Source organism: Procambarus clarkii, chromosome 64, assembly GCF_040958095.1.
Source record: "Procambarus clarkii isolate CNS0578487 chromosome 64, FALCON_Pclarkii_2.0, whole genome shotgun sequence".
Lineage (NCBI taxonomy): Eukaryota > Metazoa > Arthropoda > Malacostraca > Decapoda > Cambaridae > Procambarus > Procambarus clarkii.
Window position 1 is genome coordinate 11,384,070 of NC_091213.1, and position 24,514 is coordinate 11,408,583.

The 24,514-nt window shown below is 38.8% G+C and overlaps 1 protein-coding gene across 1 annotated transcript in view; it reads right to left on the reverse strand.

Moving 5' to 3' along the window:
- LOC123768990 (uncharacterized) overlaps window positions 1-24,514 on the reverse strand; it is a 221,510-nt gene that overhangs the window by 150,870 nt on the left and 46,126 nt on the right. The window contains exon 2 of the mRNA XM_045759915.2: window positions 8,962-9,056. Within this exon, the coding sequence (XP_045615871.1) occupies window positions 8,962-8,995 (34 nt within the window). The 5' untranslated portion in view covers window positions 8,996-9,056. The remainder of the gene's footprint in view (window positions 1-8,961; window positions 9,057-24,514) is intronic.

A 24,514-nucleotide genomic window follows, 5' to 3' on the forward strand; every position in this document is an offset into this window, starting at 1 on the left:
TCCATATGAGGGGAACATCTGTCTGGTTGACAGATGTTTTCTTTGTACGAATCTCTTATGTGTCATCTCTTCTCTGGTGGTTTAGTCTTGCGTGTATTGAAATTTCATGACCCAAAAAAAACTGAGCATATTCATTTCTTCTGTGTTGGAATATCTAGATGTACTATAATAAGCTCGTGACTCATGTTCACGGAATGTTAAATTCGCTGTGATTACTCCATAGATGATATGATTTTCGTATTTTAAAATATCATAGACCCTCCTTACGAATGAACATTTCTTAGCACACACAGCAGCAGCAGCAGTATCTCTCTCATGTCTATTCCGAATAATGAAATCGATAAGTTGTTAATCAATTTTGCCTTGTTTGGGTACATGGTGAGGAGGTATAATTGGAGCTTCGGTGAGATAGCCGTTATTGGGGCTTTTCCCGAGGGAGCAGTAACTTGCCAACGGCGCCGCCATGATTAGAATTTTAAGGGTTTTATTAGAGCGATTTCTCTTCAGTTTTATGTTCCCTTCCCCCCCCCCCCCCCGTGTAAAACTCAGGCTGCTTGCACACACTTGTTTAGAACTGCTGTTGTGTTTATGTCGCATGCTGAAGGGTTTAGACAGTTTTAGTTATGGGTTTACGTACTTCGTTTATATATTTAGGGTGCCTGTTTATGTTTTAAATTCGCTTGCTTTAGCGTTTTGATCATTTCATTCCCCTGGGTTCAAGGAGGCTCGAACCACCGGCCCACATGCGTGTGAGACTGCATTTTTTTTTTTTTTAGATCATTTATTTATAATTTTAGGTTACTTGTTTATTGTTTAATGCATAAATCCGCCGAAGTAATTTTTTTCTAAGTGACTTCTGTTCTTGTTTATTTGTCCTGTATGTATATTATATTTCGATATTTTTTGTAAGCTTTCAAATTTCATTATTTTATTTTGCCTTGTTCTTTCTCTTCCTCCCTCTCTCTCTACAATTATCTCCTCTCCATTTCAATCCACGTTCCATCCCCGACCGCCCAAGTGGTTGGGCATCATTCATTGCCCCCGGCCCATCCCAAATCCTAATCCTGATCCCTTCCAAGTGCAATAGAGTCGCAATTTCGTGGGGGGGGGGCTTTCTCCTTATAGTTCCCTTCCCCTTCCCACTCTTCTTTCCTCTCCTTGATCCCTTACTCCCTCCCTTTCCTTATTCCACTCATTTCCTTCTACACTCCATCCCTCTCTCTCCCTCCCAGCCCTCCATCGTAGCGGGTAGCGAAGCACTGTTGACACATCTACTGGTTCCGACAGGCAAGTGATATGTCTGGCAGGCAACAGGGCCCTTGGGAGGGCCCCAAACACTCGACTCTCTGAGCTGCGCTTCCTCCCTGTTGCGTGCATGCACGCACATTTATTCCTACACACACACTCACACTCACACACGCACTTACACACACGTCTTATGTTTCGGTATTCAGGTCTGAAGTTAGAGTGTATAGCAGGTCTGAAGTTAGGGTGTATAGCAGGTCTGTAGTTAGAGTGTATAGCCAAGCCAAAGCCCTCTCCTGCTTTAAGTGCTCATTATCCTACGCACTTACAACACACTTATCTTCTAGTGTAAATTATGCAACATTCTTACAACGGACTTAACTCCCACTTGTACATTATGAGGCTCATGCAATTCTTCAAGCAGCGTACATAACACACACTTACAACACACTTTACTCACACCATTTACGAGGCCATCTGAGGCCCTCAGGGGAAACAAGTGTCTCCCTGCATGACACTTCACAACAGCTGAGGAAATTAACTTATGTTTTCTTGCCTCGCAAATCTTAAGGAGACAATTAATAGTTCTGAAAAAGGAGGAAAACATTGTATAAACATTTGCAAAATTCCATGATCATGAAATATTTTGAACAAATATACAAATGTAATTTTACGATTAAAGAACTAATTCATTGATTATTTAGAAAAATAGTCGCATGTAATTAATTGGCATATTTTTTATTTTTATTTTTTTTACGAGTGATAGAAGGGCAAATCTGTACCTCATTCATCCAGACTCAAAAGTGTTTGGCACTCACCTATTGTAACTTGCATGGGGTGAACGCCGGCTCTTGGGTCCCCTCCTCTCACTCGGATATTTGTAAACTACGTGCCATTCTATGAGCAGGTGAACTACTTGAATTTATGTGTTCGCCGTTTTATGGGTATGTAAAGTGTGGCGTTCTATGAGTGCATTATACCAACTGGTCCCGTATTGATAATACGACCGTCCAGCACCTCGCTAGCAATTTAGTCTGGGTTCGAGTCCTCGCCAGGGAGGATTTACTGGTCGCCAATCCTTAACTGTTATCCCCTGTTTTTCTAGTAAGTTGGTATATGGTTGTTAACAGATTGCCGGGTCGTGGGAACTAGTGGGAATGAACTATGAACTATGGGAAGGAAAGCTCTCAGCCTTCTAAAAGGAGTCAGGAGTCTTCTGCTTATGTACCCACCTGCGTAAAGACAAAATAAACATCTAGAAAATCTAGAGGACATATAATCTTGACGTTGAAGATCTCTAAAAACAGATAAACTGAGCAAGCACGAACAATTTCAGATGAAAGCAGCAGCACTGGAGGTAACATGTGTCCACTGGAAATAGAAAGGAGTCACAGAGATGTGAGGAAGATCTCTGGTATTGTAGTGCTAGACACGTATAGACTCAAGGTGCTTCTAAGTTTGTGTCACACACACAATAAATAAAGTATTTCTTTGTCTGTGTCTCCACGCAGACAAAGATCTCTCTCGTCTGCATCATAACCCCCCATACAGATATTGGCGCTCTCTCTCTCTTCTATGTCACCCGACACAGAAAAAGACCACCCTATTGTTTAATATTCACTCCACACCCTTCACACTGATGAAGGTTTCACTCTTGTCTGTCACACACATGACAAACACCTCACACGGAAAAGCCCTGCCTTCCTGTCAGTCACACACCACACTCAACCACACACACAAAAAAAATCAAACCAATCTGTCAAACACCAACATATAAATATTCCTCTCTCCTGTTTATCAAACACCTCACACAAAAAAACATACTTCCCTCCTGTCTATCACCCACCACAAAAACAACAAAAATGCGTCCTGTCCATCGTCTATCTACACACCAGACCCAAACACTCTGCATCCCCGTCTATCAGACCGAGGATGATGGCACAAAGACCTCTCGACGGGCATCTGGATCGGTCGTTGCATACAGACAATGGTCGATTGGACGCACCTGGGACATCTTGGTATCCCTGCTGCTGAGCCGTTCTGGTGGTATTCTCATGGTAATGTTCGCCTTCCCTGACGGTAGAGGCTTAACTTCACTCTCCAGCCTCCTTCCCTCCCTTCTCCCCACGCCATTAGGTTGACTTTACATTTAATCCTGGAAATGATGATGATGATGATAATGATGATTTTATAAATACCATTTATTGATTGGTATTATTGAATATAATTGATAGCGGTACGGAGGTGATTTTGGCACGAATCCATATATATCTTAGGTTCCTCACCAGGGAAAGAAGTTGAGAAATGAGCTGTCGAAAGTTAATTTTACAACTTTAATGAACCTGACATGTTTCGCTAATGTCTAACTAATCATCTTCAGAGGTAGAGGGTGGCAGTAAATACAAAATAATAAAATCAGCAATATATGGTTCCCCCTGGCGCCAGGCAGCTTATTTATGGTCCCTGCCTCTAGTTTTAATCTTGCTTTGTTGTTTATCAATGAATTATACTCCTGAAATAATTCGTTTATATTAATATTTACTTCTCCCCATATCGGAAGAGCTGAATATGGTTGGTATATTTGAGAAAATGTCTTCCACCCTCAACTTTGTGTCTTCAATTTGGACTGACTTGTAGAATTCAGTGCACAACTATAAACTTTTTCTTCTGTGAACATATTTTTTAGTATTCTAATTTTAATCGGCATAAACTCTCGTCTTCACACTCAAATTATCTCCTTATCTCTACTGTCTTTAAATTCTATATTACTTTCCTGGAGTGTTTATCGGTCTGAAAACGTCGCCCTCGTCGGGATCTCTGGTAGTTCTAAATCAATTAACTTCGTCACAAAAAAATTTGCATTATCCCCTTGAAGTAAATTATCGTCAGTTCTTCTTATTGCGTTTAAACTTACCATTTCTAGCAAATGAGCCGAATGCGTATATCTCCCTTCAAAATGGAAACCCAGATCCTTCAGGGAGGTGAGTGAATATCCCTCTTCCCCCCTCTAAGGGGGACCATTTGATCATCAAGTTTCACCAGAAGAGTTTTGTTAACTTTTAATGATGCTGAAAGATACAAGTCCGATTTTCTTAGAATGGGTTGAGATGAGCGCCGAATTCCTTTTCATGTTCCTTTCTTAAATGCTCTTGAACTATTATTGAAGAAATAACAGTAATGACAAAAATAATTACAAAACACAGTCTCTTACAAAACAGACACTTGAATAATGAAAATGTCTAAATTAATTGCAAATAATGCAAAATGTTATTCAATAGATTAGAGGCGCAACAACTTCACCTCGTTAAAATAAACAATGACCATGTGAAGGCAAGACCGTCCTTGGTCCTGATAGGTGTTCAGTTAACTGCAGTTCCAGCTGACAGCAACAAAAAATGCATCATAATTGATGTTTATACTCATAATATTAATAATAATAATAATGGTAACGCTTTCTCGCGGATATAATAACAGGGAATAAAACCAACACTTGTTTGTGAAATTTATGTAAAGATTTACACCAAGTCTATTGCACTCTCCTGAGTGCTTTATCAAGGTCTGAGTGAAATGCCTGAAAGACCACTGGAACATTATCTAACACAGTGCAGAGTTACAAACCCATTTAGATTTCAACTTAAATTCAACAGAGCAGAAGTTGTTAAACACTTGGGGACAAAATCTTACTGAAACGACCATACGAGTCATAAATACTCATTCTATGCCCAAGTAAAACAGAAACAAGCAACACTTAGTGGGACAGCCAGAGTCTTAACGCCCGAGCAGGAATATCTGCAAAAAAAGTCTGAATGTGTGATTGGGACGAGACTTATATCTCAACGACTAATCTCAAGATTAGACATTAAGATGTAAGTCTCGTCCTCACCACACACTCAGGAGAGTGTAAAAGACTTGGTGTAATTCTTTACATAAATTTCACAAATACACAAATGTTGTTTTTTTCGTAAATAATAATAATAATAATAATAATATAGATAATATTACCATTAAAATTAATAACGATAATATTAAGTCCGTTAATAATTGTAATTATAATAAAATTACTGATAATGAGAAAATCCATTGAAACTATGTAGAGGATTCGAACCTGCATGATTTGGTATCAGATTTGGAGCCATGATTTGGTATCAGCTCGATGCCTCAAGATCCTATGTGGAACCAATTGAATCCCAGGTTGCATTATAACGTATCGTGGTTTAGTGGTTTAAGGCGTGTGCTTAGGAGTACCCATGGTGAAGGTTCGAATCCTCTGTATGGCTCCTATTGATTTTCTTATTGATACATAACGTTAATGTTATTTATTTGCGCAATAATATTAATAATTTAAATTATAATAACACTATTATCATTAAAAGTAATACAGATAATAGGTGTTAATATTAATAATGATAATAATAATAATAATAATAATAATATCACTGTTTAGCAACAATAACAACATAAATGCTCTCTTGTTGTTAACATTTTACGTTCATGAGCAAAAAATCTGCATTAAATTTCAGCGTTCACGAGCGTAAAAAAGTTTAGTTAATATCACCCAGTATCTCTTCAGCGGATTACAGAGAAGAGATAATATATTCACTTTCTTAATTACCAGAAACCAACTCACAAGCGTATATTTAACTTTCTTTGCTGCCAGAAAGAGGAAGTTTGAAACGGATTTTGTATTTTTCTTCTGAAATACCGAATGGCAAAAAGTTTTCGGCTTATTTCTTTTAATTACGGGAGAGATGAACTTTTAGTTACAAGAAGACAAAGTTTTAAAGGAATTTTGTTTTCTGCATTTCCACAAAGGCAGCACGAGTAGTAAACACCAAGGCATGCACACACACACTCACGTACACGGTCATTCGAAAAGAAAGGATAAGATGGAATATGATTGCAACGTACAAGATACTGAGATGAATTGACAAGTGGATACACAAACTGTTGTCCAGATGAGGGACAACAGAACGACGTAGCACAAGTGAAGTCAGAAACAATAATGAGCCACTCTTACACAAAATAATATAGGAATTAAATTTAAACAAAATGTCCAGAGATGTACACAATGCGAGAAAAGAAAAGCTAAGGAAATTGGATTTCTCCACATTCATAGACGAAAAAGGACGAGGTGACAGGGTAGACACGATAACGACGTAGTAAATATGAAAAATAGTCGGCAAAACCGACAAAGAAATAATGTCTACTCATATATATATATATTATTATTAAATATGACCGAAAAAGTAAGATTAATAATTCTAACACGAATTTTCTCAATCTTTCGTACATTACGCTTCACTGTTGGAGGTAAATCAAAAATTAATTCTCCAAAATTCATTTTTATTTCTAGTCTGACGCGACACGGGCGCGTTTCGTAAAACTTATTACATTTTCAAAGACTTTAGTTCACAAATACACAACTGAATAGAACTTACGTATCTCCGATTTTATATCTACATTTGAGTGAGGTGGGAGGGGTGATGTGGCATTAACACAAGACAGAACAAGAGGGGATATTAATAGGGTATTAAAAGTATCAACACAAGACAGAACACAAACAATGGGTATTGAATAGAAGTGTTTGTAGAAAGCCTATTGGTCCATATTTCTTGATGCTTCTATACTGGAGCGGAGTCTTGACGTGGGTAGAATATAGTTGTGCAATAATTGGCTGTTGATTGCTGGTGTTGACTTCTTGATGTGTAGTGCCTCGCAAACGTCAAGCCGCCTGCTATCGCTGTATCTATCGATGATTTCTGTGTTGTTTACTAGGATTTCTCTGGCGATGGTTTGGTTGTGGGAAGAGATTATATGTTCCTTAATGGAGCCCTGTTGCTTATGCATCGTTAAACGCCTAGAAAGAGATGTTGTTGTCTTGCCTATATACTGGGTTTTTTGGAGCTTACAGTCCCCAAGTGGGCATTTGATATATAGGTCATATATATATATATATATATATATATATATATATATATATATATATATATATATATATATATATATATATACTGACAACTTCCAATCATTTCGAACAGTTATTTGTGGCCTAGTGGTTAAAATACTATACACGATATGGTGTATGGAGCCCTGGCTGTCTGGGTTTGAATCCTTCAGGGGTGTGGTGTTTTCTGTTGTGTATTGGATTGGGACCATTCAAGCTTGTTCAAACCCAACAACATGGACAGACACAACAACAGGAACAAATCCACAGACACAACAACAAAGACAGATCCACAGACAAGCCAACAAAGACAGATCCACAGACACAACAATGACAACAGGGACAGATCCACTGAGTAGTAATTAAATGAGTTTGTATGACTTTTTCCTAATTAGCACAGAGGTAAGATTTTTGCACTGCATCTTTTTGCTTTTTAACCTGAAGACTCGCTTTGCTAGTGTCGTTGTTTCCCTAATTAACAAAGACACATACTTTAGCTGACTTTCGTTGTCGTATTAAACAAGAATACACAATTTTAAATAACTCCTCTTGCCGAAAGAGCATAGAAAATAGCTTCTATGGAACTTTCTTTCCCCTAGTTAATAGGAACGCTAGGTTTTAAAGAGGTTCTGTTTGCCTTTTCTTGCTAATGCAAGATTCTGAATGTCAGTTTTTCTTTATTTGACAGAGACATAAGCATTTACGGGACTCCTGTTGCTATATCAAAGATCCTGACTTTCTTCTAGGTCCCTCCAGACTATTCCGAAGCTTCTCTCTGTCCATTGAATAGTAGATTTTTTCACTGTTTGTAAGTCGAAAAATTTAAATAGACCTTTTTTTATTTAGCCATTCACTTTCCCTCGAGTTGTAATCTGCACACCATGAATTGTTGATGTAAATTAAATCTTGGAACTCTTGTGAAATTTATCCAAACATCGCTGGTTCGATGAACTCAAATTTGTTGCAGTTTCATTTGATAATTAGTAGTATTGAAAATAGCACCATTTCCAAGGCTTGAGAGAGATGTGGGGCCAGAATATGGAGGGGAAGGCAGGTGGGTGTATTTGACTTGTGCTACCTGGGATGTAATGATGTTTGATCTCTTGCCCAGCGAGAGTAATATGTTGCTGCTGGTGATGATTCTCCTCCACCACCCGTATCCTTGTTTGATCTCTCTCTCTCTCTCTCTCTCTCTCTCTCTCTCTCTCTCTCTCTCTCTCTCTCTCTCTCTCTCTCTCTCTCTCTCTCTCTCTCTCTTTCTCTCTCTCTCTTTCTCTCTGAGTCCGTTGCAGGAGAAAATATCCTCCTCTCCATTCCAGACACATCTCTCTAACTTTCTTTTGTATTCTCCACCTCGGCCTTTCTCTTCGTTTTTGTAATCGCTGGTGCAGAGTGGACTGCCAGCCAGAGCCTCCACAATTTCTCGCTTGGGACATTGGCCCCGGAAAATCTATCTTATTTTCTCGCTATTTCTCCATAAATTTTCTACCCTGTCTATATATTAATGCCTCTGTGATTCCTTTAGAGACCATCAACTTCCACGCTCTCTTTCTCTCTCTCTCTCTCTCTCTCCTTCTTTCCCATTTTCTGTCCCAGTATCCTTTCCGCCTTCTCTCTCATACTCTCTACTTCCTTCTCTTCTAATCCCATTCCATTTTTTCCCCTCCAAAAACTATTCTTTCCCTAGTACCGAAAATAATTTCAAAGACCATCCTCCCAAAGACTATTCCTTACCCTCCTTGCAAGACTTCCTGCTCCCTCCAAGATCTCACCTTCAAGTGCTGTGATACAGACGGTCAGCAGCATAGGTTACACAGAGATGATGATGACGTCCCAAAAAGGTTATTCCGTGGCGAGGTCACCATGGCTGTAAGGGAAGAGAAAAGGTCAAATTAGGTCACTGTACGTAACATGGAAAAGAAAATGACACGTTCTACGACTCTGTGAGGTCAACGTAGCTTTAAGGAGATGAAAAACAAGGTCACGTGAAGTTATTATAACTGTGAAGAATGATGAGATGTCAGGAGGTCATCTCATTTGTGATGGGTGAGAAGAGGTCACTCAATAGGTCATCGTGTAAGGGGGAAAAAACGACTCATCGACACTGAGGCTCAAACACAATTAATGTCAAATGAGTTCACTCTTGCTGTAAATGGAGAAACCAAAAAGAAACTTAAACTCTGACGGAAGAGACTTGAAGGTCACCCTAATAATAATGGAAGAAATTGAAAGGTCACACAAATAGTGAAGAGGGAAGGGATGGAACTGTAAGGGGAAAGCGCCAAGCTATCAATTCTATATAGCACGGAAGCGATCAGGATAAGGATTTGGGACGGGACGGGGGAGAAGGAATAGTGCCCAACCACTTGGATGGTTGAGGATTGAACGCCGACCTGCACGAAGCGAGACCGTCGCACTACTCATCCAGCTCAAATGGTTGTGCCAAATAGTGAAGAGAGAACCTCAAACGTTACCTTAACTGCAAATGAAAAACTAAATCTCTAACTGTAAGGGAAGAAGCTTCACCTGAAGTATGAGGGAAGAGACTCAAAGATCACCCTAGCTACTCCTAAGTGTCTCCCCTCACTGTGAGGGGAGACACTCCGATTCTGAGGGGAACAGAATAGACGTCACAGTGGGTGTCAGGAATCGACACCTACTTGTCGATTCCTTGTCAAAGAATCGACTTGAGAATGGTCCAGGACGGACAGAAACGTCGTCGTCCCTTCACTTTCTTGTGTGTGGTTTGGTCAACATATTTCTACCACGTTATTGTGACTCCTCGTCTGCTTCAATATATTAGAATATTCAGAAATCAAGATTTCAAAATATGAAGGTTTAATGATACCAATATTTTAATATATCAAAATAAAAAGATATCAAGACGGAATAAAGATATGAAGGTATAAAAACATCAAGATATCAAGTTACGAAGGTATAATAATATCAAAGTATTAACATATGAGGATAGGATATGATGTTATCAAGATAGTGACATAGGGACGCACTAGAGAATTGTGCAGCAGAATTGGGTCATACGACATTGTGAGGCAACATACCGAACGACCCAAACATTGTGAGTCAACATACCCTACGACCCAAACATTGTGAGGAAGATGGTACTCCAATAACCAACATCAATACCAACAGTTTGTTAAAACACGATCGTTGCTTGAGCCATAATATGATAATTTACAGTTACATTATACAAATTGCTAGGTTAAAAAAACAAATAACCCTGAAATAATCCTCCACTGTAACCTGTGTAAATCCAATCAGTAGGATTTATGCTTTGTTATCTGTGACAGGAATAGCAATTAATTCAGAGATTTTTATGCATTTTAACTTGTTACTGCAAATAGCGGGTTCAATAATATTGTTAACAATGATCACTAATTAAACTACAGTAATCAGAGCAGCGGCAGTGGATGAATTGCTGGGTAATTAGAGCTGTTTGTGTTACCCCTAAAATTTGAATATTTAGATGAATTCAGAACGAGCTTAGTGAGCGGCAGATGAGTGCGTGGGCCATTGATGCTGATATTGGTTCACAAACAGACCCCTGTCCTTACTTGTCATACAGAGACGGATGACTTGGGCCGTGTAGTGTTTGGTTCGTGTTTGGTTCGTGTTTCCGTGTTGAGGTGGGCTGTTGTATGTTTAAATGTTTCTGGGGCCAGATTCACGAAGCAGTTACACAAGTACTTAAGAACTTTTACATCTTTCCTCAGTTTTTGACGGCTTTGGTTATATTTATTGAACAGATTACATGCATGAAAACTTGCCAATCAACTGGTGTCATTGGTATAAACAGCCTCCTGGTGCTTCGGAGCTCATTAACTGTTTAACAATTGTAAACAAAGCCGCTAAAGATTGATAAAAGATGTACAGGTTCATAAGTGCTTGCGTAACTCCTTTGTGAATCTGGCCCTGTTCTGTATATGTCGAGGAAGAGATGGGAGGAGGAAGAATTCTTCTTCAGAGATGTGTGTTGCATTTTTATACCATGATACGACGTCTCGATTGTTCCGGCGGGCTTTTAATTGAGTGATTACGGCACGATACGAACCATCGCGTGATGGTGTCAATTTCTGAAGCGCTGGCGAAGTTCTTGAAATGATGTTTGATTACGGGATGATCGCGTGGGCAGTTGAGAGATGTGTCTCTCAAGTGAGCAACAGATGTGAGTATTTCAAGTGAGCGAAAGATGTGTGTGTGTGCGTACTGATGTGCACGTACGCTCCGGTGAGCGACAGATGAGTGTAAATATTCGAGTGAGAGAGAGAGGTGTATGTACTCATCCAAGTGAATGATACATGTGTGAACATACCTTTGAGCGACATGTGTATGTACATCTTTGAACGACTTATGTGTGTACGCACCAAGTGAGCGATAAATGTGTGCAAGCACTGAGTGACAAATGTTTGAAAATATTAAATGAGTGAGAGACCTGTGAATACATCAAGTCAGCGACAAATGTGTGTACAAGAACCATAAGGGAAATAATGACTCAGAGCGAAATTCAGCTAAGACGAGAGATGCCATATGCAACAAGGCGTCGTGTGTATAACTATCAGTCATCCGTTCAAGAATTTTTTTAGAGACTCCTCTCTACAACAACGCCAGAGATCCATTTTTGTAACTACATCAGAACAGTGTTGGTTGGACGAAAGTTCAGTGTAAATAAATTAACAATAAAGTGGCATTCTTGAGGAAAATACATGTGTGTGTATTCACCTAGTTGTATTCCACTAGTTGAGCTTGCGGGGGTTGAGCTCTGCTCTTTCGGCCCGCCTCTCAACTGTCAATCGACTGTTACTAACTACTAACTATCCCCCCCCCCCCCCAGGAAGCAGCCCGTACCCGCTGTCTAACTCCCAGGCACCTATTTACTACTAGGTAACAGAGGCATCAGGGTGAAAGAAACTCTGCCCATTTGTGTTTTTCGCCGGCACTGGGAATCGAACCAGTGCCACAGGAGTACGTGCCTAGGGTGATATCCACACAGCCACTGGCGTGCGCGGGCACACGTGTGTGTGTGTGTGTGTGTGAATATCATGTGCTCGCGTGTCTGTATGTGTCTGTGTGAGGTGTGCATGTACCTGTGTGCGCGCGAGGAATCGCGTGTGCGTATGATTGCACTCAGTGTTCAACAAGCTTATTTATCAATTTTATACTCTCTGAAGTGTCGCAAGTGACTGGCAAATTAAATAATAAATGACGATAAATTGTGCATACAGAGATGAACTCAAAGGCTACTTTGTATAGGTATACAGAGGCGATATTTGAGGCGTTGATGATGGTGATAATGATAGTGATAATAATAGTGATAATGATGTCGTTGATGGCAGCGATATATTAAATAAATTGTACTTAAAGATGCAGGAATAAATTAATGGCAGAGAAAAATTATGAAAAATCATCTGTTATTATCAGTGAATAGAGACATTTGTATACACTATAATCATTCATGACTTGAAGCAGGACGTTGAAAAAGGCTAAATATTATATATATATATATATATATATATATATATATATATATATATATATATATATATATATATATATATATATAAACAAATCCACAAGGGCCGTGACGAAGATTCGAACCTGCGCCCTAGAGCATCCCAGACGCTGCCTTAATCGACTGAGCTACGACATGGTCAAAAGAGTTGAAACAGAAGTGCTACTGAACAAATCCAACAAATGTGGATTTGTTCATTTGATGTATCACGTTTTTGTGATTTCTGTGTTATATATATATATATATATATATATATATATATATATATATATATATATATATATATATATATATATATATATATATATGTATATATATATATATATATACATATATATATATATATATATATATATATATATATATATATATATATATATATATATATATATATATATATATATATATATATAGCGCTCAACACTGCGTCTTTGATCGTGCAACGGGCAACACAGCGAGCTGCAATGGTGGCAATGCTCCTGGGATACACATTCATGGTATGCGTTGCCCTATTTACTTCCCATCAACTTCGATTAATTCCCGGATTAGTGCACTCTCTCTATTGATCCTGAGGGAGGGGCTAGGGAGGGGCGGAGTGAGGGAGAGAGGCAGATAGGAAGAGAGGGAAATAAATGGGAGGAAGGTTAAAATAAAGGGAAAAAGAATGGGAGGGCTGGATGGAATAGGGGGGGCCGGGTGTGATGAGTGAGAAATTGGATAAAGGGATGGGAGTGGGAGCGATAAATGAAAAAGGGAAATGAAGGAATTAAAAGATAAAATGAAGAGGAAGAGAGAGAGAGAGAGAGAGAAAGAGAGAAAGAGAGAGAGAGAGAGAGAGAGAGAGAGAGAGAGAGAGAGAGAGAGAGAGAGAGAGAGAGAGAGAGAGAGCGAGAGAGTGTGAGACTGAGAGATAGAGAGAGGGGGGGGGAAGTGAGACAGAGATAAACACAGAGATCCAAAGCCAAGATATTAAAGGAAAGAGGACAAATTTCATAAATAAAGGAGAATAAAGAGAGGAAGCATGATGTGGAAGGTGATGAAAGATGGATTTAGAGAGAAATAAAATAAAAGATGAAAAGAGGCAGGGTAGTGTGGAGTGAGAAGCAAATGAACAGGAAATGAAGTAAAGGGGATCGCGAAATAAGGAAGAAGGGTGGAACTGGACGAAAAAGATACATGAGAAAATATAAGAGAGTCATATTGATATAGAAAAAAGTAACATCTGAAATTTTTTTTTGGGTATTATTTGGGTAACTGACGCTTCAGGTAATATTTAGAACTTAAAGAATCACTTATAAAACGTTCGTATACAGCCGTTGTTTTACAGATGAGATATTCTTCATAACTGAACAAAAGTGTAAACAAATATGATTCCGTTAAATTATCTATGATCTCAAGAAATACTATCGTTAGATTGTTTGTTTTTATACAAAGACAAACTACCGTTGAATAGTTTTTTACACCAAAGCAAACTAACTTTGGATATTGATAAACTGAAGAGGACTAATCCACTAACAAAAAATGAAAAAACACTAACCACTAACTTTGTATAGTTTTTTACGCCCAAAGTAAACTACCGTTCGATAGTTATTTACACCAAGGCAAACTACGTTGGATAGATGTTTACTCAAAAGCAAACAACCGAGCAGCAATAACTAACCCAAAATACCACTTAGCAGTCTCTATAAACAAGACACATTACTATTCAAAAGACTTAAATCCCAAGAAGGGGTTTGATTCCTGGCCGGAACAGAAATAGATACGTTTCCTTTCACCTAATGCCTCTGTCCACTTAACAGTAAATAGATACCTGGGAGTTAGGTAACTGTTGTGGGGTTGCATCCTGGGGAGGGTCAGTAGTTCGACCTGGGGGGGGGGAGGGGCTAACGAAGATAAATAAAAGGTTAAAGTCTCTCTTTCTCTCTCACATATATATATATATATATATATATATATATATATATATATATATATATATATATATATATATATATATATATATATATATATATATATATATATATATATATAAAACTAATCCACACAAGTTCAACAGCCGTACTGCACAGACATTCAGTACGTAATGCTAGACACAAAGAAGAAACTGTAAGTGGGCATAGAACTGAACCCTGTGGGACTCCACTCGTTACCGCCCTCGATCATGAGTACTCCAATCTCACCACTGTTGTTGGGAATGTACGTTCTCACACCGAGGAAATAGAGTATAGTAAAAAACCTATACGATCATGAGAATTAAACGGAAATAACAGTAGACAGAGCTGAGGTCAACTACAACTTGTCTTGTAGTTGACCTCTAAAACTTGTCAACAACCTTCAGTTACCTGCCGTTCCTTGCTCTATACCGCGAACCTTGATATTTCTCACTACAATGATTCTGAAACATTGCACAATAAAATTTTATTTGGAATTTACACAGCATTTTCTTGCTACGTAAATCATAAAATGATATGCAAATTGCACAAAGCACGCTAACTATTCATAATAGAAGTAATATATAAAATCTAATTATAATGCAGACATAATTTTCTTAAAATATTTGTGAAAAGTTGTTTTGTGTTCGTGATTGTCATTGTTTTTTGTAATTGTTGTTATTGTTATGTGAGTTTGAATTGTTGATGTGCGTGTTTGTTTGTGATCTCACCAATTACTCATTTGGTTGTGCTTGCAAAAGTTGCACTTTGGCTCTTTGATCCCGCCTCTCATCCGTCAAGGTGTACAGGTTTCTGTGCCTCTTGATCTTTATCGTAGTTATATTTTAAACATTTGTGTATGAGTGTGTATATTGCTATTTGTATTTATTATTTGTGCTAGAACATTCGAGCTAATAGCTCTTTGACTGCCATCCTGACTGTCGGTTGTCTAATGTACTGAATCTTGACCTAATTTTCTCTCATATCACCTGCTATATAAATTTCTGTGTAACACACACACACACACACACACAGACACACACACTACCAGGGGCCTGGTAGCCTGGTGGATAGCGCGCAGGTCTCGTAATTCTGTGGCGCGGGTTCCATTCCCGCACCAGGCAGAAACAAATGGGCAAAGTTTCTTTCACCCTGAATGCCCCTGTTACCTAGCAGTAAATAGGTACCTGGGAGTTAGTCAGCTGTTACGGGCTGCTTCCTGGTGTGTGTGTGTGTAGTGTTGGAAAAAAAGTAAGTAAACAGTTGAGAGGCGAGCTGAAAGAGCAAAAGCTCAATCCCTGCAAACACAACTAGGTGAATACACACACACAAACACACACAAACACAGACACACACAAACACATTTCAAGGATGCAGCCCGCAACAGCTGTCTAACTCCCAGCTGCTACCTATTTACTGCTATTTGAATAAGGATATCAGGTGAAAGAAACTCTGCCCATTTGCTTCTGCCTCTGCCGGGAATCGAACTCAGGCTCTTAATATTACAACCCCCCCCCCCCCACCCCCACTCTCTTGGGATGTGTCCGCTCGGCGAGGACATATGTGTTTGAAGTATGGTGTAAATGTGTATACAAAACGTGCATATACATATTAAATATATAAAAGCTAAATTGGCTGTTTCAAGTATGCCTTAAACAATCAACATCGAACACCAGAACATTATTACAAACGTGCATCTAATGAAGCTATCCACGTAATGGCGATTAATAAATAACGCCAGTAAAAGTTATAGCCACTTTGCAGCATCATAAACTTCACTGGCAGACCGCTTTATGCACGCAACTTAACTTTCAATATTTTGCAAGTTGCAACCGATCACGATAATCTATTTGTATACGATATAAACAGCACTTATCATTTTCGCAACTCTCCACGTAATTTTAAAACATTTTAAAACATTTTTAATTAAAAATTAAATTTTAATTAAACATTAAAACGTTTAAAAACGTTTTTAAATGATGATATATTTATTTGCATCAAAATGCTCTCTCTTGTAAAATTTTCCAATAATAAAGTTTCTCACAAGAAGCACTTACGTGAGAATGCAAAACACTTATGTAAAATCCAAGTATAGATAAATTAGTTCTACTCTTTGTTGTGGTCACGATGCAAGAGGAATGAACATATGAGTGCAACTGACCTTCATTCTGGAGGGCTTTGCAAAGCTTTTTCAAGTGCCTCTTGTAACGGGTTGAAGAGTACAAGAGCTACTTAACATTTCAAAGTAAATATTTAAGTCGCTCCTTGAAGGATAAATTTGTTAAAGAATGAGGGTTTTTTTCTTTCTCTTTCTCTTTTTCTCTCTCTCTCTCTCTCTCTCTCTCTCTCTCTCTCTCTCTCTCTCTCTCTCTCTCTCTCTCTTTATCTCTTTCACTCTCTTTTTTTCTTACTCTCTCTTTCTTTTCCTTTTTCTTACTCTCTCTCTTTCTTTTCCTTTTTCTTTTTCTTTTTCTTTCTTTCTCTCTCATTCACTGTTTCACTTTCACGGTTCCAATATTTTCTACGTTTCGTAACTAGCTTAGCGTGAAAGAAAATTAAACTTTAAAACTACTTTTTATTGTAACTTGTCAAAGTCAGCCATCCAAGTTGGGCTAAACTAATCACTTTCATGGATTTCTCTTACTAGTTAAACCCCTCCACAGTCAGCTATACATCCACGCTGTTTCTCTCTCTCTCTCTCTCTCTCTCTCTCTCTCTCTCTCTCTCTCTCTCTCTCTCTCTCTCTCTCTCTCTCTCTCTCTCTCTCTCTCTCTCTTTCTTTCCTTATAATTCGTTAGATTTATCAGTTCATTCCTCTGCGTTTTCAGCACACTCATGTATGCTTCATCGGCTTATTTTGAAGACTTATTATATAAGGTACTTTGTCAAGAGAAAGCACTAAGCCATCATTTGGAAAGGATAAGGATTTAGGATAGGGAGAAGGATAGGAATGGTGCCCAACCACTTGGACGGTCGGGGAATGAACGCAGACCTGCAAGAAACTCCAAGCACTGACTTATGTAGAACTTCATTAGTTTTTGCTTCTTAGATGAACAGTTAAGCGACTTAGGGAGTTAAAATGATTTGAGAACCATTTACGTATCCAAATATTTATAATTATCAGCAATAATAGTTCCAGCTGCAATATGACACTGTAGCAGGTGCACCACAGGATGGTGGAATCAGATCAATTCTGCAAAATATTGTCATCAGAGACATGCTGAAGTTAATGCCAGAAATTTGAGCCTTTTTACACGTATCCCATATTAAACGTTACTAAAAATATATAAAAGATTGTAAATCACTTTAATGAATACAATATTAGTCTAATATTTTTGGAGACGACGTTTTGCAAGCTAATGTTACAATTTTTTTTTTTTTTTTGGGGGGGGGGGGAAATGTCGCTCGTTTACAAATTATGGAATTTACGTTTACGAAAAAATACAAATAATGATCATTAATTTGAGACCCTAGTCATCAGCATTATATTAAGCTGTTAGACAAGACCAGACACACACTTAGTGAGACCCCAAACGCCTGTCTTTTTGCCATACATACAGACATTCCCAACGAAAAAGATGCTGGTGGTCTGTGCGTGTTGTACAATCCACAAAACGTGTGCCCGTTTCCTTCATCTTCACACGACTCTGTATTTCAGGAAAACACTCCGAAACCAGAGAAGAAATATCGGTGCTCGTATCAGACAACATGTGTGCCAAATTACGTTGACTTCCTTCGCAACTGGTTAGCGACAAGTTACCGCAGCAATTAAAACATCTTATAATTAAATGTTTATTAACACAACAGTCATTTAATAAATTTCAGGATAACTATATAAAGATATATTGTTTTAACTTGAAACAAACTAATTAACTGACACATGTGTTGTGCAAAATTCAATTCAAAATTATAATTATTCAAATAAAACTTATAGTTAAATATAAATTGCAGGAGTGATAATAAAATCAATGAAAACTGAAACATTTCCTAAGATCTTATGGTGTTGAAAATGAAGACATTAGAGCTGTCTGATGTTCACTTCTTTCCTGCCTTCACTAATCCCCCATTCCTATTCATCAACCAATTCCTTTATTTCCTATTTCCTTCGTTACCATTTCCTCTAGTTCCCATTCTCTTCCCCTCATCCCTTATTTCTCTTATCTATTATTCCTTAAATCCTTAATTCCTTTGCTCACCTCTCTCCTCGCATCTATAACTCTCTCCTCCCTCTCCGTTCCTTCCATTCCAATCTGTCTCCTCCCTTTCCTTTCATCTTCCTTTCCATCTCCTACCGTCTCCCGAAATTATCTTTCCTGTAGCTATCGAAATCATTTCCGCTTCGTCACTCCAGTACAAAAAGTTCGTGAGCAAAAGTATATATATATATATATATATATATATATATATATATATATATATATATATATATATATATATATATATATGTCGTACCTAGTAGCCAGAACGCACTTCTCAGCCTACTATTCAAGGCCCAATTTGCCTAATAAGCCAAGTTTTTATGAATTAATTGTTTTTCGACTACCTAACCTACCTAACCTAACCTAACCTAACCTTTTCGGCTACCTACCCTAACCTAACCTATAAAGATAGGTTAGGTTAGGTTAGGTAGGGTTGGATAGGTTCGGTCATATATCTACGTTAATTTTAATTCCAATAAAATAAAATTGACCTCATACATAATGAAATGGGTCGCTTTATCATTTCATAAGAAAAAAATTAGAGAAAATATATTAATTCAGGAAAACTTTGCTTATTAGGCAAATCGGACCTTGCATAGTAGGCTGAGAAGTGCGTTCTGGCTACTAGGTACGACATACATATATATATATATATATATATATATATATATATATATATATATATATATATATATATATATATATATATATATATTTACTTTTGCTACAACCTACTACAACTATTTCACTACTTTTACAACAACTACTTCTAGTATTGCTGTATTTCTGCTGCTATAAATGATATCACTGTTATTAACAGTAACTGCTGGTATTGCGTCTACTATTAACACTACTACTACTACGTCTACAACTGTTTCTACTTCTACTAATGCTGAGACAACTTAGTCTCTACTTCCATGACAACCTAACCTCCCTTTTCCATCGCTTGTTTTATTTCTTCTGCTGTTCTTCGTGTTCCCTTTTATTCGTTTGCTCCACCTTTTTCCCCACTCTCTCTCTGTCTCTCTCTCTCTCTGTCTCTCCTCTCTCTCTCTCTCTTTCCTACGTTAAAGGGACTTTGCCTCTGAGACACATCTGACAACTCCTCGCTCAGGTCTCCAGTTGATCAGGAGGTCGAAGCTGGTGGCTTTTTCTTTCCTCTTTCTCTATAGTTTCTCTCTTAATTTTAACATCTGTATCTGTATATCTACGGTAACGGTACCAAATCGAAGTCTTTCACCGCTTGACCTCGAAGCCTCTCGTTCTCTGTCTCTCTTTCTCCCTCTCTCTCTCCTTAGAGAGAGAGAGAGAGAAAGAGAGAGAAGGTGTGTAAGACTGTTGGGGAATATAGGGGGGTGGGGAGCAGGTAGAGACGGACAGCAATTAACCTTAAGTAACATAATTAGCAACACCTTCCCTATAATTCCTCAGGGATAATTCTAGCTGAAGTAATTAACTCAGACCAGGTACCATGTCATGGCAGGTGTTCCAGCAAGGGCCTCAAGGGATGCTGCAGCTTCCTTCATCTCCAAGGAGGTTCTATTCTCAGGAGAATCCCTTACCTCACTGTCAAATTATATTTAAATGATTAAATCAGTACAACAGCTTTAATTAGTCACTTCTCAACACATTTCTTAATTTAATAAAATCTGATTGGGGAACAAATAAGAATAGTTGGTGAATGGACATAAAGAACCAATTGTATATAAAAGGACCTCTCACTTTGCAGTTTTCCTGATAACCAATCTTTGAGGCCTGACCTATCACAGATCCGCTTCTCCTGTCCAGCTTTCCTAAACATTTCACGCCGTGATCGATAAAACACGTAAGGGAAATCACAAAACACAGTTGTATTCCTTCCTATCGTTCTTCATATTTCCTTTATGTTATTTTGATTGTTTTGTATTTTTAGCACACTCTGTATTATTGCTCTCACCATCATCATCATCACTGGTATCAACAAAACAATCTTGGGCAATATCGATACAGTAACTCAATTGGTCACTCAGTCAACAGAAACTTCACAAGAACGCAGGACGCAGCTTCATTTCAAGGTGGAAAGAAGCTGCAAATTTTATTTTTAGAGAACGGTTAGTCACGTAATCACTCCTCTGTCTCCTCCGGAGCTGGAGCCCCTTCGGCAGTTCCTTGTTACCTTCAGCTTCGTTCTGACAGTTCCTGCGACGGCGCTGGAACCAATCGTATTGGCGTTTGCCTTTCCATTGGGGACTTTCGGTGCCCTGGAGAGGGGGACCTGCTGCATGGGTGACAGCTTCTCTTCAACCTACCCTAGCTTTGGGCCCTAGAGAGGCCACTCCAGACTGACAACCAGAGGGCAACTCCATAGTCTCCTGAGACTGATAGATGCCTACTACTAATCACCAGGTAGCAGTAGGTACCACCAGGTTATCGTGAATCTTTGAATCAGAGAGTCTGTTAGGCTCAGGAAAACTAAATATTGCATTTAAATGTTTGAATTTACTGGTGTTGCTGGGCATAAAGGGAACGTGAAGAGAGTTGAAGGAGCCGAAGATGATCACAGGAGAGATGAGGAGACGAAGAAGATAGACAGGAAGTTGGAGGCCTAAACACCTGTGGTAGAGGAAAAAAGAGTAACAGGAATGAGGGTAATGAAAGGGTTGAAGTGGAAAGAAACATGGCAGGAATTAGAAGTGGTGGCCACTAGTTAAACGGTGTAACTCCGTAAATTTACGAGAAAGTTTCACTTTTTGTTTTGAAAAAATATAACTGTTTTGAATGTGTTTGGTCTCCTTCGTGTTGACCAAAGAGCTGTGGTTTCTTGCCTGTTGATATAATGGGCACTGTGTAAGTGTAAGGGCTTACTCATAAACATGATAAACATGATAATAGAGTAAGAGCGCTCTCCTAAACATGATAATAGTGTAAACACTATATCAAAGGCAGGAGCAGAATAATAACGTCTAACATATGAAAAGGCCTGTTTCGAGAATGCTAAGAGTATAAGAGCTTATCTTGTAAGTATTATGTATCTGAACGGTAATGCTAATGAGAACTGCTCCTACAAATAAGATTATCGTTACCAAACTGAAAATATTTAGAAGTGAGATCATTCTCAATATCTCTTCAGCAGCTGAATTAAACAGGAAATGGTATATGCTAAGACACTATTCCTAAGCGTATAACTTTTCCACTTGGAGTCTCTGGTGGTAGAGTAAGCCAGAGTAAGCCATCTTTAAGGCGAGCTCTGCCTCATCTCCCTCAACAAATGCTTCAACTATCACCAAAGTTTTTTCTTTGACGAGAGGCTCTAAGGTTAGCCAGAACCCCTAAGGTCTTCTTCATCATATTCTGACGTGTGTGGGTGTAGGGTGGTGAGTGGGTGTAGGATGGTGTGTGAGTGTTGGGTGGTGTGTGGATATAGGGTGTTGGGAGGTGTGTGGGTGTAGGGTGGAGGTAATGACGACTGTGATGGAGGTAGTAGTTGAAGTTGTCATGATGGGAATGACGTTTCTGGTGGTGAAAGTTACAGTGTTAGATTTTTGTAGTGACTTTAAAGGTGGCAGTGGTGGTTGTGGTGGTGGCAACAACGGAGATTGTGGTAGTTGAAGTGGTGCAGGTGGTGTTGGAAATAGTGGAAGAGCATGGGGAGGGTGGCACCATCACTCCTGCTGGCGATGTTTTGCCCGTAAAGACTCCAAATATTTGCATAATGAGAGCATTACTCCAAGGCCGCACCCCAGCGTCCACCACTCCTCCTTCACACAGCTTAAGTCTTTTAAGACTCCTTACGCTTCTCTCATGCATCTTTACGCTTCTCCCGGGCATCTTTACGAAACCTTTCTACTGGTTTGTAACTTCCTAGCTTTACTGTAAAACAGTTTTGCAAATTTTTCTTAAATTATTCATCTTTCTTCATCTCATCGAAATTCTCTCCATTTTCCCCCTCATTCATTCCCAATTTGAATTATAAAGTAATTATCAACCCAATTTGAACTAATTACCTATTTTATCCTCCTGCGTCACTTTTTCAACGCGGAAGGCTCCTCTTCCTCAATTCGTCCAGGTCCGCCTTCCTGATTCTCCCGACCCTCCTGCCTTCGTGGTGGAAGAAAGATGGTCGTCTATTACGCGTTATGCTAATATAACGACATACCAGGAACCATTAGCATTTCTTGTATACATGGTCTCACATCCCACACCCATTTTGCATAGATTATCGCCATTCCCAGCCCCCATTATCCGCCATATTTGACGATTATAGTAATCCATCATGGGAGCTTTATTTCTGAAGAACGTCATCCCTTTATGAATTAGTTTGCATATATTATTTTAGTTTTCTTCCCATTTAGGCGCTAGTTTAGAACGCTGGGCGTTTCACACACCTCAAGTGGTCTTGTGCCCTTCAGTGAAAAGCTCTCCTTTGTTCTATATAGAACGGGCATAGTTGGGCAAGTCTCAAATGAACTAATGCCGTTCTTCATCTAACAGTAAATAGGTACCTGGAAGATAGGTGTCATGAGACATCATCAGACGAAGGTCATTAGTTAGTTCGACCTTGTGGGGGTCTTGATAAGAGCCTAATCATACCCACACATACACACACGAGACAGCCAAGATATAATCAGTATTCAAATGGAAAGAAGGCCCATAAACTGCAGGTCATTGTCCTATACAAACCTACCATCTAAAGTATTGGAAAATATTGCAATAGACCAGTTGACCATCTTGAGAAATAGGCTTTGTAGGTAAACATCAGTATTGTTTCCTGTACCGATAGTTATATCTTAGAACTTGACATAATTCAGAGGTAAGAATCAAATATATTTTAAAGCAGATGAGTGGTGGACTGAGTGCAGATTTCTGGACGGTCCAAACCCCCTAGAGACAACACTCCACAAAAGGCCAACACGCCAGATAGAGGAAGAAGCGCGAGAGTTATAGGGGAAGACATTAATGGCGACAAGGCAGAGAATATGGAGAGTTACATTGAGTGAACAGTCTTCAGAGTGGTGAGACTTCGCCAGTCTACTCCTAATGTGCGTTAATGATCTTGCAATGGAGTGAGAGGAGGAAAGAGTGACTCCCCTCGTCGGATATGTTCCAAAGACTCAAATTTATCATGAGGCTAAAAACTGAAGAAGATAGCAAGAGACGCCAGAAACACCAGGGCAGACGATCTAAATGTTTTAGACTTAAATGCTTCAACCTGATTTCAAGAACTTCCTAGACATGATGTTGGGTGCAGATAAAGACGTAGTCACACAAAAAGTATAAAATATGGAGACATAATCATCTCACGCAGTATACTCTGCGTAAGACTATTTGGAATGCGTGGTACACACACATGTGAACAAATTTAATAGCTAAGATCCCGAATTGGCCACATGAATGTTAAGAAAAACTCATGTATCACAGTATTGAATCAAGCCAATGAACAAGGCAGTGAAGTGGTGGAGACAGTCTACATGCTCCAGTGAACTGAATGGTTTGAGAAATGGAACCCAAAAAAGTTCCATATCATCTGCGACAAAATGAGCTAGGTTAGTAAATTTATCCCAAACACTCACTCAGTGAGTGCACTGATCAACTTACTAACATGATTTAACCCTCGACCGCGGTATTCCAGTTCAGCTCGAACACATATATTGCTGACAATAAATCAAAGAAGATGGTCGAACCATCCGGA